At 38.7% G+C, this 12,349-nt stretch overlaps 1 protein-coding gene across 3 annotated transcripts; it reads left to right on the forward strand.

Moving 5' to 3' along the window:
* Nucleotides 1-1,790: 1,790 nt before the first annotated feature.
* On the forward strand, nucleotides 1,791-10,827 carry coasy (CoA synthase). Of its 3 annotated transcripts, none has more exons than XM_018741918.2 (10): nucleotides 1,791-1,808; nucleotides 2,518-3,224; nucleotides 3,928-4,142; nucleotides 4,352-4,483; nucleotides 7,387-7,576; nucleotides 7,879-7,943; nucleotides 8,051-8,135; nucleotides 9,412-9,509; nucleotides 9,770-9,916; nucleotides 10,229-10,827. In XM_018741918.2, the coding sequence occupies exons 2-10, from the start codon at nucleotides 2,552-2,554 to the stop codon at nucleotides 10,298-10,300; spliced, it is 1,677 nt and encodes a 558-aa protein (XP_018597434.1). In that variant the 5' UTR covers nucleotides 1,791-1,808; nucleotides 2,518-2,551; the 3' UTR covers nucleotides 10,301-10,827. The 3 variants fall into 3 exon arrangements, with proteins under 3 accessions (XP_018597434.1, XP_018597432.1, XP_018597433.1); XM_018741916.2 differs by lacking the exon at nucleotides 1,791-1,808 and adding an exon at nucleotides 1,815-1,981; XM_018741917.2 differs by lacking the exon at nucleotides 1,791-1,808 and adding an exon at nucleotides 2,217-2,294.
* Nucleotides 10,828-12,349: the final 1,522 nt, after the last annotated feature.

Consider the following 12,349-nt stretch of genomic DNA (forward strand, 5'->3'; position numbering starts at 1 on the left):
GCACAATTTGCTAAAAACAAGTCAAGTTATTGTCTGAAATACTGAAATCAGCGCACTCACCAACTCTCTGTTCCTGGCCAGGTCCAGTGTCCAGAGTTTCTTCTCAGGAGCAGGTCTGCTGTGGACTCCCACTAGCAGACAGCTGATCCATAACACAGACAGAACCTGTGTTGCCAGCTTCATCCTAGACAGCTCTTGAGACTATCCAACACACATATTGAGCAAGGAATTGAAGGGTTTATTATATATATACTGTATATATATAATATTTCTTAATTTTTTAAATTTTCTTTATATTATATTTATAATATATATATATTCCTTTATGTAATATATATTCACACACATATTATATGATATACAAATATATAATATTATATAGAAATACCTTATAATTTGAAAATTAATTTCTTGCCAAACAACTTGCCCCTATTGAGACAGATTTTCTTACCTCCAGTATTTCTGTCCTCAGCTCGACTGTAAGAGTATCATCAAGGGCAGGAGTGAGTCTGTCTTTTATAGGTCCCTCGTTGCCAGGAAAACATTTTAATCAACTCAATCCCTCCCTTTCAGAAACACTGTCATCTACTGATAAATAATAATAAGAAGAATAGTAATAATAATAATAATAATAATAATAATAATAGTCCTCATCATCATCATCATCATACCAGTAATTTATTTCCATTCTTCTGAACTGATCTGTTTTGTGTTACAGCAATTCAATTCAGTCTGCACTGAACATGACCAGTTTTCTAATATGAATGTATTTTAAATCTTTGTTTACAAACTGTCATCATGTATATCTTAAATTATTATCATACATACTTTGCCATGGCTTATCATAAATTGTTGACTAAATTGTATTGTAACTCTATATGATACAATTCCATATTTTTATTTGTAATTTTATTGTCAGGTTTATAACCTTGTTTTATGATGTACATATTTACATTATATGTACATAACTTTTACATTTTTCATAAATTGTATATAAATATGTGTACATTTTACACACATATATACTCTTTGCATATGTAGTATGTATGAAGTATGTATGTACTGTATGTAAACGTAATGTTTATATTTTATTAAATAAAACACACAAACAAACAAGTAAATAAATAAATGAATAAATAAATAAACAAAAAAAATAAAATTGGCCAAAACAAAAATGATTCATAGTGTATCATAGCAGAAGGTGCCTTTGGTCAAATATATGTTTCTTTGCTTACATCCTGCTTTTGTACCTCTTTTACTGTAAATGTATGATAGACTATTTATTTCAACACAATTCTTATTTTTAACAATACTGTACATTTCTAAAAGGTTTTTCAATTATACAAAAATGAAAGTGCTTTTTCTTCCACTTTATTTATTTTCTGAATAATTCTTATATTGAAACCAATAGTAAGTAGTAGGTTCAGATTTTTTTCTGAAACAACGAGCACAGTAAAGGAAAACAAGCAAATTAAACTGGGTAAAATTCATTACAGAGTATATATAGCGGCCTCTGTCATTCATTGATAAAATTACACACATCAGCCTGTGCCAGCGTTAAACCTGCATGGACATATTCACGTAAAAAGTTAAGAGGCTTATATGTAACGCTTACATTAACAAATAAGATGCAGTATGTAACACTTATACTTATAATTATTTTAATGAACAACATCACGAGGAGAGAAAATGTGGCTATGCAGTCGAAGATGATACTACATTTCCCGAAAGGCTCTAGTCGCTCCATCACGTGGGCCACGGCATGGACCAATGAACACCTAGAAAACTATCAGGTGGTTGCTCGACTGGTAGGTGAAAGAGACATGATGTTTCGCTTGCTAAAATAATAATACAGTTTATAACATACGTGTGAAGAATTAAATCTTTCGAACCCTTTACCCATTATGAATTTTATATAAGTTGTCGGGCATTCACTTTAACGGTACGGTAATTCAGCAGTGAGCGCTTACGCCATGATGCAGTAAGACTTTTTTTTTTTTTCTGAGGTAACTGGTCTTGTAGCTTTAGCTAGTGGAAAGAGAGTCAGAACACTGAACAGCAGAGTAATCGTTCCGCCTTAAGTTACCAGTTATGAAATAATAATAGTTTGTTTATAGCTAGTTACCTAGGCTAAAGCAATTCAAATTTCAGGATGTTTAGTTTACCAAGATTAAAGTTTGCAAGATCCCGCTTAGACTGGGTTAACTACAACAAGAAGAACTTACTAGAACAGTCACCCTCAGACTCAGACACAATTGAATTGAATTGCTTCAGAATTATTTAGACAAACAAAGGTAATGTCCTGATTATAATGTGAATTAGTTCCAGTCATTGCGATTTCTGACTCTTCTTTAGATTTAAAACTATAGCCACAGTGGAAAAGAATATGTTGCTGTGACTATACAGTTTCATCTATTTTTCATGCCTCAGTCAGTAATGTGAAAGGTGTTGTATTTGTGGTTATGTGGTTTTTGTGCTGCGTTATTAAATTAACACTGTGTCGTGTCTGATCCCCAGGCGGTCACCTCGCACTTCACACTGGTCAGTGAACATGTCTGCGTTCAGCACGGGCATCCTGGTTCTCACCTCTCCGCTGAACACCCTACCGTTACGCATTGCACCTGTCCTCAGTTCGGCTGCCCAGGTGGTGGAGCGCACCCTGTATGTCCACTTGCACCCAGGACTGAACCTGGGCAGTGCGGCTCAGGCAAGGCCAGTGTTCATTCCCCCGGCAGCAGACGTGTCCAGCCTCATCTCCCGGCTTTACAGCAATGCCGCCAATGTGTGTGGACACCTGGATGTGCGGGTGCTGTTGACGAACATTAGAGCGCAGCAGGGCTTGCCACCCCTTACGGGAGCTGGTAACCCCTTCCCTTCCCCGCAGACCCTTTCCCAGCGGCCTGAGGTGGTGCTCACTGATTTTGCGCTGCAGGACCCTGGCCAGTCCTCGCTGGTAGCCCAGTGCCTGCGGAAGTACACGGGACATTGCTATGTCTGCACCCCTACACTGGCCTCTGTGCTTCTGCATCCACAGCTGGAGCCACTGCCAGAGCAGGAAGGGTTTGACATTGAGGAACCTGAGCCCCTGCAAACCTACAGTGACGTAGTGGTGGGTGGCACCTTTGACCGCCTTCATGGGGCCCACAAGACTCTCCTGAACATCTCCTGTCTACTGGCAAACAAGCGTTTTGTGATAGGGGTTTGTGATAAAGAGCTGCTGAAAAGTAAGCGCCTTGATTTACGTTTATAGATTCATTTAGCAGATACTTTTCTTCGAAGCAACATGCATGCCCGATAACAATACAGAATTGAGGAGGTTGAAGCAGTGTTTCAGTGCATGCCGATCTCTGGTTAGTAATATAATTTATATAAGGTAAAAGCTGGAGAATGGAAAAACTGAGAAGCACAGTCCATTTCCGATATACATACAGTTAAACATAAATGTGGCCTCATAGTGCTGTCACTGCATTGTATTGCTCTTGATTTACTGAAATGTAGTCTCTTTCAAATAGAAAATTGTATAAAAAACTATAATCTTTGATTCTGAAATGTCCAGTCATTGCCGATTCAGCCGTGTGAGTAATCCATTTTTAGCTTTCACTTGCATTAGTTTTTCTGTATTAAATTTATATGCAGTCTGATATGGCTTGAAAGACCTTGATGAACCATGTGGTCAAAGAAAAATACTTACATGATTTTCACCTTTTAAGTTCAATCTAGATATTTGCAGTGAAGGTTCCATGTTAATTCTAGCTATAATGTTAATGGAAGTGTAGGATTATGAGATTAATTTCATGGTCAGCGGCTATGTATGGCTGCAGACAGAATGCAAAGCAAACTGACGTCTGAACACATACCAAAAGTGCATAACATAGTTGCTAATTTCTCACTTATTCCTTTTGTGTCATCTTGTGTCTTCACACCCAGATAAGGTACTGAAGGAACTAATCGAACCCTATGATCTGCGGGTTCAGAAGCTCAAGGAGTTCCTGCAAGATGTGAAACCCTCGCTGCAGTATGAGATAGTGCCTCTCTCTGATCCCTTTGGCCCCTCCATCACAGACCCTAACCTGGAATGCATTGTGGTGAGCGAGGAAACCAGGAAGGGAGGTGAGGCCGTCAACAAAAAGCGCCAGGAAAATGTAAGTAAATTTTATTATTTCAACATTCCTTGGACTCTATGTTCATAACTTTTAAAAAATTAATTAATTTAGTGCGAAGGTATTATTGCTGTTGTGTATTGGTTTATCTTCTATATCATATATCATATATTGTATATACAATAGCTGTTTTGCCTTTAATGGCTATTGATATGTGTGGGAGATGTCGTTCAGTGTAATAATTCTTTCAGGGGCTCTCAACTTTGGTGCTGCACGAAATTCAGCTGCTCAAAGATGCCCACCACAGTGAGATTGAGGAGGAGAAAATCAGCTCGTCGAGTCTCCGGACTCGTCTACTGGGGACCCTCCTCACACCGCCAAAGGTAGTGTATAGTCCGTCACTACACTATAAGTGTTGACATCAAGTATTTACTATATACTTCCATTCACCGACATACCGTACGTCTGCGGATCTCGAAATGGACGTAAGTTAGCTTGGCATGTAGAAGTCGTATACCTGTACAACATTCCCTTGTCTTTGCTTTATTATTGTAGATTTCATATGACTTTTTTTTTTTTAAATTTATACAGAATTTTTTTTTGTTTGAATGTACGGAGGGTTGTAAGTTGCATAGGTCTTAAGAAGGGGAGAGGCTGTATTTTATCATTAGCCTTAATGGGTTGCAAATTTCTGTATTGCTCAAGTATAGGAATGCAAGATTTGTAATATGGTGAGTCATGTTTGTTCACTTTTTTTTAATTTTAGTTTTACTGCTAAGTGCTTTCTACAGTTTTAAAATTGTTGTTAAATTTTTTACTATATAACTATTGTTAATTGAGAGGAGACAGTTGAGGTGGTTTGGGCATCTGGTAAGGATGGCCCCTGGGCACCTCCCTTTGGTGGTACACCAGGCACGGCCAACTGGGACGAGGCCCCGAGGTCGGCCCAGGACCCTCTGGAGGGATTATATGTCGGGGGACAGGGGCAGCTGGCCCTCTCTGCTCTCCCTGTTGCCACTGCGACCCTGCTAGCACAAGCGGGAAAGGAGATGGATGGATGGATATTGTTCATTTTTTTAATTTTCTTATTAGGCTCTCAAACAGGCATGGTTACTTAGAATAAAGGACATCTGACTTTTACATGCAAGACATTGAAAACTAGTTCAAAGTGCATGTTTTGAACAGTCTGCTGGCCTTGCCATCTAATATTTAACTGGAATTTCAGGAGCCAAGTGGCCTGTGGTTTAATTGATGTGAAAACATTCTCTTGGTGTAAGGAGTTTATGATATGTTTGCTCTTTGCTTTTCTAAATTTTGCTGAACCCATATTTGTCACTGAATGGATAAGTCTCTTTTCTTTTGGAAAACAGTGACAGTGAATACATGTTGCGTTTTAGTATGCTGCTCAAACACTGAAACGAGAAGTTGCTACTGCTTATTAATAGTAAATCCCTTGTCTGCAGAAAATTAGCGTTTTACTTCGATGCTGTTGGAATTTAGACCACTGCAGACCTCCACATTTAGCTCTTAATTAACCTTAGTTGGACCTTAAGACGGGGGGGGGGGTGCGTGGTGGCGCATCGGGTTTGGCCGGCTCCTGCTCTCTGGTGGGTCTGGGGTTCAAGTCCCACTTGGGGTGCCTTGAGACAGACTAGCGTCCCATCCAGATGACTGAATATTGTAACTACTGGACAGTTGAGTGCATTACAATACAGTTAGTCCCCTATTTACAAATTTAATTGTGAGGGAGAGTTGGTTTATTACTTGAAGTACAAAATTTGAATTGAGTGTGTTTAACGCTGCTCTTTAGTTTTGCTTGTTTTTATTTATGTATCTACAGTATTAGCTGTGTTTGCAGAAGTGGCATGCACAAAGTGGTATGCTTTCTCTGTGGATTAGCTAATGTTGGAGATGGCTTCAGACACCAGGAAATGTACTGTGTTTAAAGATCACTAGCAGCTGAAGGCACAGTGATGAATTCTTTTTTTTTTTTTTTTTTTGCCTTTCAGTGATCCCTGTGTATGTGCTTTTTTGGGTCACAGAAGCCTTATTTAATTCTTCTCCTATAATGTCACTCACCTAATTTGAAAAAGGACAGATGTCGCTGGAAAAACAAAAGCGCATGAACCAAATCAGAGGAATGACCTCCCACATCTCCATCCCTTTCACTATCCTCTTTCATCTTTTGCTACTACCGCTCTATTTTCTTTACTGTTGGAGGAGAAAGTCCTTGTTCATAGAAGGACATTTTGATCTTTTTTCCCCCTGAAAAAACCTGTTAGTTAGTGAAGTTGGAAGGCTGTCGAACAATACTGTATTCAGAGACACTCTGCTCCCTTTTCTTGACAAACGTATTGCGTGCGTCACTCCAACTCAGGCCTGCATTGACCACGTCTGAATACCCATCAATCTGTCATTTCTGTATCATGTGCAAAACTATTTTTAAACATAGCTTTTGATTACACTTGACAACTGTTTCTCGTCAGAAACTCCTGGTTTTCTAAGATCACAGTCCGCTCTAGTTGCTCAACAAATCTTGAAAAATTTGTCAAATAAAGCTTAATGAACCCTGAAAATGCTCTTATAAAAGATGGGAGCTGGTATAAAGTAATATTATTGACTGAAAATACTGAAATGTTCTGTAAGCAAGTATTAACATTACTTTTATGCTGTGAAATATAAGGAGATAATTATACAGCATTAGAGTGTTGGTCTTGCTGAATTTTGACATAATGCCAAAATACATATTAAATATTAATCGTGTCTGTATTATATCCAAACTCAGTCCAACTGTAGGTTAGCCAGGGTCTGTTAACCAGGGGTAAACCAGTGAAGACTTTCATGTCTCTCATATCTATACCCTGGAATGCTGATTTTCTTTTAAATTACATTTCCAGTTCGAAGAATCATATAAGTACACACACATACACACACCTGTCCCAAGTGGGGTCACGGTAAGCTGGAGCCTAACCTGGTAACACAGGGCGCAAGGCTGAAGGGGGAGGGGACACACTCCGGATGGGACGTCACTCTGCCACAAAGCATCCCAAGCAGGACTCGAACCCCAGACCCACCACAGAGCAGGCCCCAGCCAAACCTGCAGCTCCACCACACCCCCTGTCATTTAAGTATTCTGCAATAAACACAGTATAGTGAGCTCATTTTGTACTAAAGCAAAGAGCTAAGTAAGTAGTTAATTCAGCTCATTGAGGAGCCTGTGTTTGCACTCTGTTCTCATTGATGCAGTTTTTCTCTTTCTTGAATTTGTGCTGTGTGGCTCCTATAGGACCGGCCTCATCTTACCCCCTTCCCCTATGTGATTGGCCTCACCGGGGGCAGTGGGAGTGGTAAGAGCTCTGTGGCTTGCCGTCTGGAGGCCCTTGGTGCAATTCGCATTGATGCTGACCAGCTGGGGCACCAGACATACCAGCCTGGGGAAGTCGCCTACCAGAAGGTGGTTGAAGAGTTTGGGTCAGGTATGCAACGTTGTGCTCCTATTGCATGGACTTTCAGACAGTGAATGGGCACTACATGAGTCAGAGGCTTTCGTTATGGTTTACCTTTTCAAGTTTTAAAAAAAAGAAAGCGATTGAGAAGCCTAGTGCAAAAATTATATGAAAAATTAATGGTTGTGACATTATTTGCAGCTTTTAATGCACATTAATTAGAATGCTCCGAGGCTTCCTGATCTGGCTTCTGTAATGTACTTTAAATATGTGTGCCATTAATTTATGATTTACTTAATGCACCTGTGATGTCACTCTTTTTCCCATTTTAGACATTTTGAATGAGGATAAAACTATCAATAGACGGTGCCTTGGTCGTAAGGTCTTCAACAACAAGGTAATGTAGCAGTTTTGAAGTTTTCAAACAAAATTAACATTTTCACATGTTGGTGTACTTTGCTGGTTAATGCTGGGAAATGCTAATTGAAAGTTCTGGTGTCCCAGGACCGATTGAAATGCCTTACTGACATCGTGTGGCCTGAGATTGCACTTCTTGTGAAACAGAGAATCCGACAGGCGAGAGAGCAAGGTATGTCGAGGTGGCTATAGCATTGACTTAGCTTTTCCTGCAAGACCATGTAACAGGGCCCCATACAACAGAAATCTGCTACAGCTGCTCATGAAAATATATGCCCAACAACAGCCTTATTTTTCAGTACAGTGGTATTTTTGTCTGTTACATAGTCGTTTTACTTCCAAATTCTGCATTTTACTTAGAATGATACATGCTTTGGTGCCTTGAACACAAAAGGTTTATGTGCCCCAGTGATGCCATTCTAGCTGTTTTCACTTCAGTTTATTAACTTGGTCACACTTATTCCATAACAAATGGAAATTAACAAATGGTAATTATATACTTTTTATTTCTTACTTCCTGTTTGATAACCATCAATTAAAGTAAATATAAATCACAACTAAAACAGCATATCATAGCATCATTACTGATATACCTAGCTGACTTAGTGTTACAGTTTTTTACTAATTTATACATCAAGTAATTTTAATGTATTAATTCATTGCAAATCACTTGATCAAGGGTACTACAGATGGAGTAGGGTTTAAAACCTGGGACCTTCTAGTGCAAGGTGATAACTCTAATCACTATGCTACATGGTCTTTCTTAATTCTAACTTTTACAAGTAAGGTAGGAACAAGTGACTGTTAAATGCAATGTAAACAATACAAGCAGCTTTTAGAATCTGAATACTATTAGGTTATCAGAAATAATCAATCAAATGAGAGCATCTAAAATTTGTGACACTCTGACACACTTTTGTGATTTTTTATTCTTTTATATCATAATCTATGAGCCAAGTTATCACAATGTCCTCATCCAGGGTGTACATTGTCTTGCACTCAATAATCCCTGAGTAGACTCACGACAGTGCTTAGATACATGACTATTGATAATGAATGAACGTATAAAGTTAAAAGACAAGCTTGTTACAAATGATGCGCAAATATTATAAAATATTTTTGATGTAGTTATCCTGCATGAAAAAAATACCTTTTTATTTGGGTATTTTATTTCATTTTAGATTACATGTTTTTTTTGGAAACCAAATGTATTGTTTTCCGTAAGGTATAATGGTAATTTTTATTATAGGAGAAATGTCTGTAACTATATTTAAGGATAAATGTGCTGTGTGCATGAGACCTTTGTGTATGCGCAATGATGGATGTACTCTTGTATGTAAGTGAAATAATAGTGATGGGTGTCGTCTGGGTGTGTGACATGTGAGTGTCCATTGAACAAGGATGACTGTACTGTGAGTTTAATGGACTCATGTCTATGTGTCCACCAGGGAAGCAAGTGTGTGTGGTAGATGCGGCTGTGCTGCTGGAGGCTGGCTGGGTAGACATGGTGCATGAGGTTTGGGTTACGATAATCCCAGAGGAAGAGGTACCCACAGCTGTCTTTTCATGATTTTTCTGGTTGTATGTAGTCAGTTCTTATTAGTTATTTCTTACTACAACTACCAACATAGAAGTACATTCAGGAGGGCTATCAGTGATTACTGATTTAATTTCCTGTTATGCATCACTGCTGGTGCTAGTGAACTTTGATTCTCAGTCAGTTGCTGATCTGTCACTCCGTCACTACTGTATTGACTTCCTGATGTTCAGTGCTACTGGAGTTGTTGAAGTTCATCTGTTTTACAGGCAGTTTCTAGGATCACAACACGGGACCGGCTGACTGCTGAAGATGCGCGTCAGAGACTGCAGAGCCAGTTGTCCAACATGCAGCAGGTGGAGCAAGCCAATGTGGTTCTGTGTACCCTTTGGGACCCCGAAGTCACACAGAGACAGGTACGAGGACCATGTCTAAGCAATAGCTTTTACACATGTACATGTTGCTTCAGTTTTTATAAAAGTGTTAATGTTTGGCTGTGAAGACCTTAACATGTTCTCACCGGTTCCCTGGAGTAGGTTTGGCATGCTGCGATAATCACAGTACATCCTGCAATTGTAAAATGTGGTGAAATATGGACCTGAGAGAGTTTGCAGCAAAATTGTGGCATCTAATAACATTGCTACCCTGTGATCATATACTGGTGTCAGTCCATATACAGTAGTTGTATGCTGTTTGGACTCATGTCGTTTGTGGGTGTTCATTGACAGGTTCAAAAGGCCTGGGACCTCCTCCAGGAGCGCATCTCTCAAAGACAGCTCACAGGCAGCCATGAATTGTGACTCTGCTGACATGGTCGACTTCACAGGAAATTGCAACCACACTGAACCCAGCTCAGTTCACGGGCCATTTCTGGGTGGCCTGTATTTATATTACCATCAGAACTGTACGTGACTATGTTAGTGGCTCAGGATTGACTTTGACATGTGACTTTTGGGCATTTTCTTTACAGTTACCACAATTAATTTTTTTAAAGCTATTGTTTAAAGGAACTTGCATAACATTAAACAGCGCAGAGTTAGGATATTGATCCATTTTAGGGTAAGTATTCTGATAAGGCTGTAGCAACTCTTCTGGTCCTGAGACTTCCACCTTAAAACATTTGATCACAAGTCCTGTTCATAAGATACTTCACCTGCTGCTGGCCAGACCTAGTACAGCAATGTGCCTGTAATGTAGATCTAAAGCTGTGAATAACATTGTTTATGAATGACACTATTTAAATATGTTCCTTTTGCTGGTTTACTGATGGTCAGGTGATTCATAAATCTTCAGTATGTATGTCAACATACCCAGGCCATTTTCTTCTCTACCCTTTATATTTAAAAGAACATTGGAATGTGAAAGAATAATAAATTTTCATATTTTGAATTTAGTTTTGACCAAAATGTAAATACTGCAATTTTAAAAAATTTTTAGTTGTATGTCAAAAATCATTAAAAAGTTGTTTTAAATATTCGTGTTTTGTTGAATGAATGACTGAATTATTAGAAATTATGATATTGCTTAAAAATGGACAAGCCTGGGGTTAATTTTGCTTAAATTACTGCACTAATAAATATCCTCTTAAAAATTGTGACCTGTAGTTACAGCTCATCCTTTCACAGATTGCGCAGAGCATTACACCATGAGTGTTGCTCACTGCAAACATTTTCATCCAAAGCAGTTTTGCACAGCTTAGAATTTTCTCCATTTTTAATGTGACTATTTTACTGAAGCAAATCCCATTGTGTACTTTGCTTAACTGTACAGCAGCAGGGCTTTCCTTGGGTCTTTCTTGGGGTTTCTCCAAAAATCTGTTGACCCTGATGCTGCATATTTTTCTATACTATGTGTATGTATGCACACACACAGAAACACACTTATACTGTACGTACTTGTATGCATAAACAATGTTTTACTACAGGAAAACAATGGCTAAAGAGCGCTGTGAAATACATGCAAGCAAGTGCTGGCTTTGCAGACTTAGAGAGAGGGAGGCACTGAGCCTGGGTGATGTGCTAACCTCGCTCTGATTGGCTGATGTATAACAGGGGTTGTAATGTAAATGTTTGTGCTCCCACACGGGAATATGTAAGTACATTTGTATGTATGTGTGTATTTATGCTTTTTTTTTGTTTTTTTTAATGCCCATTTTTGTATGTTTTACTTTCTGAAAATATTTCTATTTTAAATTTTTTTTCCATTTTCAGTAATTTTTTCCCTATGTCTGTTTTTACACAAATCCATTGTTCCAGCTGAATTAGCTTGTTCACCGTATCTTTTGAGATATGGTGCTGAAGCAAAAAGGCTAATGTGTAAATTTGAGAGTTTGGGCCGTGACTGTAAAGGCTATGGTTCCTATAGTCTGTCTGATTCAGGTTTGTTAGCTGTCCTGCTGCCTGGACCTGCCGCTGACGTGTGTTTGTATGTTCCAGACAACGTGTGCTGACAGCCCTCTATTCAGTCACCTAGAAACATTGTGGACTTTTGAACCTGTGGACAGGAGCCGACCTGACTCCTGCAACATGGACTTCTACGTAAGCCCCTTGAAAGTATCTTTGAATCTTAAACCCCTTTCCTGTCACTTTCACGAGATTTTTATTATATTCTAAGTTATCCTTATATGTAATTTATCAGTGATGGGATTTTTTTTCTTCAATTAGGAAAGCTGTTAGAAATATTAAACCAGATTAAATTACTGGAAACCTATCATTGGATTGAAAGACCTTCCCTGCAGCCCAGATGGCAGTACAGGCCAGATATAGTACAGTGAAAGAAAGCCTCCTCAGACTCACTTTAAATAAACTTTTTGTATTTTAGTTTATGTGTGTGTTAGAATTTATCGCTTT

This window comes from Scleropages formosus, chromosome 25 (genome assembly GCF_900964775.1).
Source record: "Scleropages formosus chromosome 25, fSclFor1.1, whole genome shotgun sequence".
Classification (NCBI taxonomy): Eukaryota; Metazoa; Chordata; class Actinopteri; order Osteoglossiformes; family Osteoglossidae; genus Scleropages; species Scleropages formosus.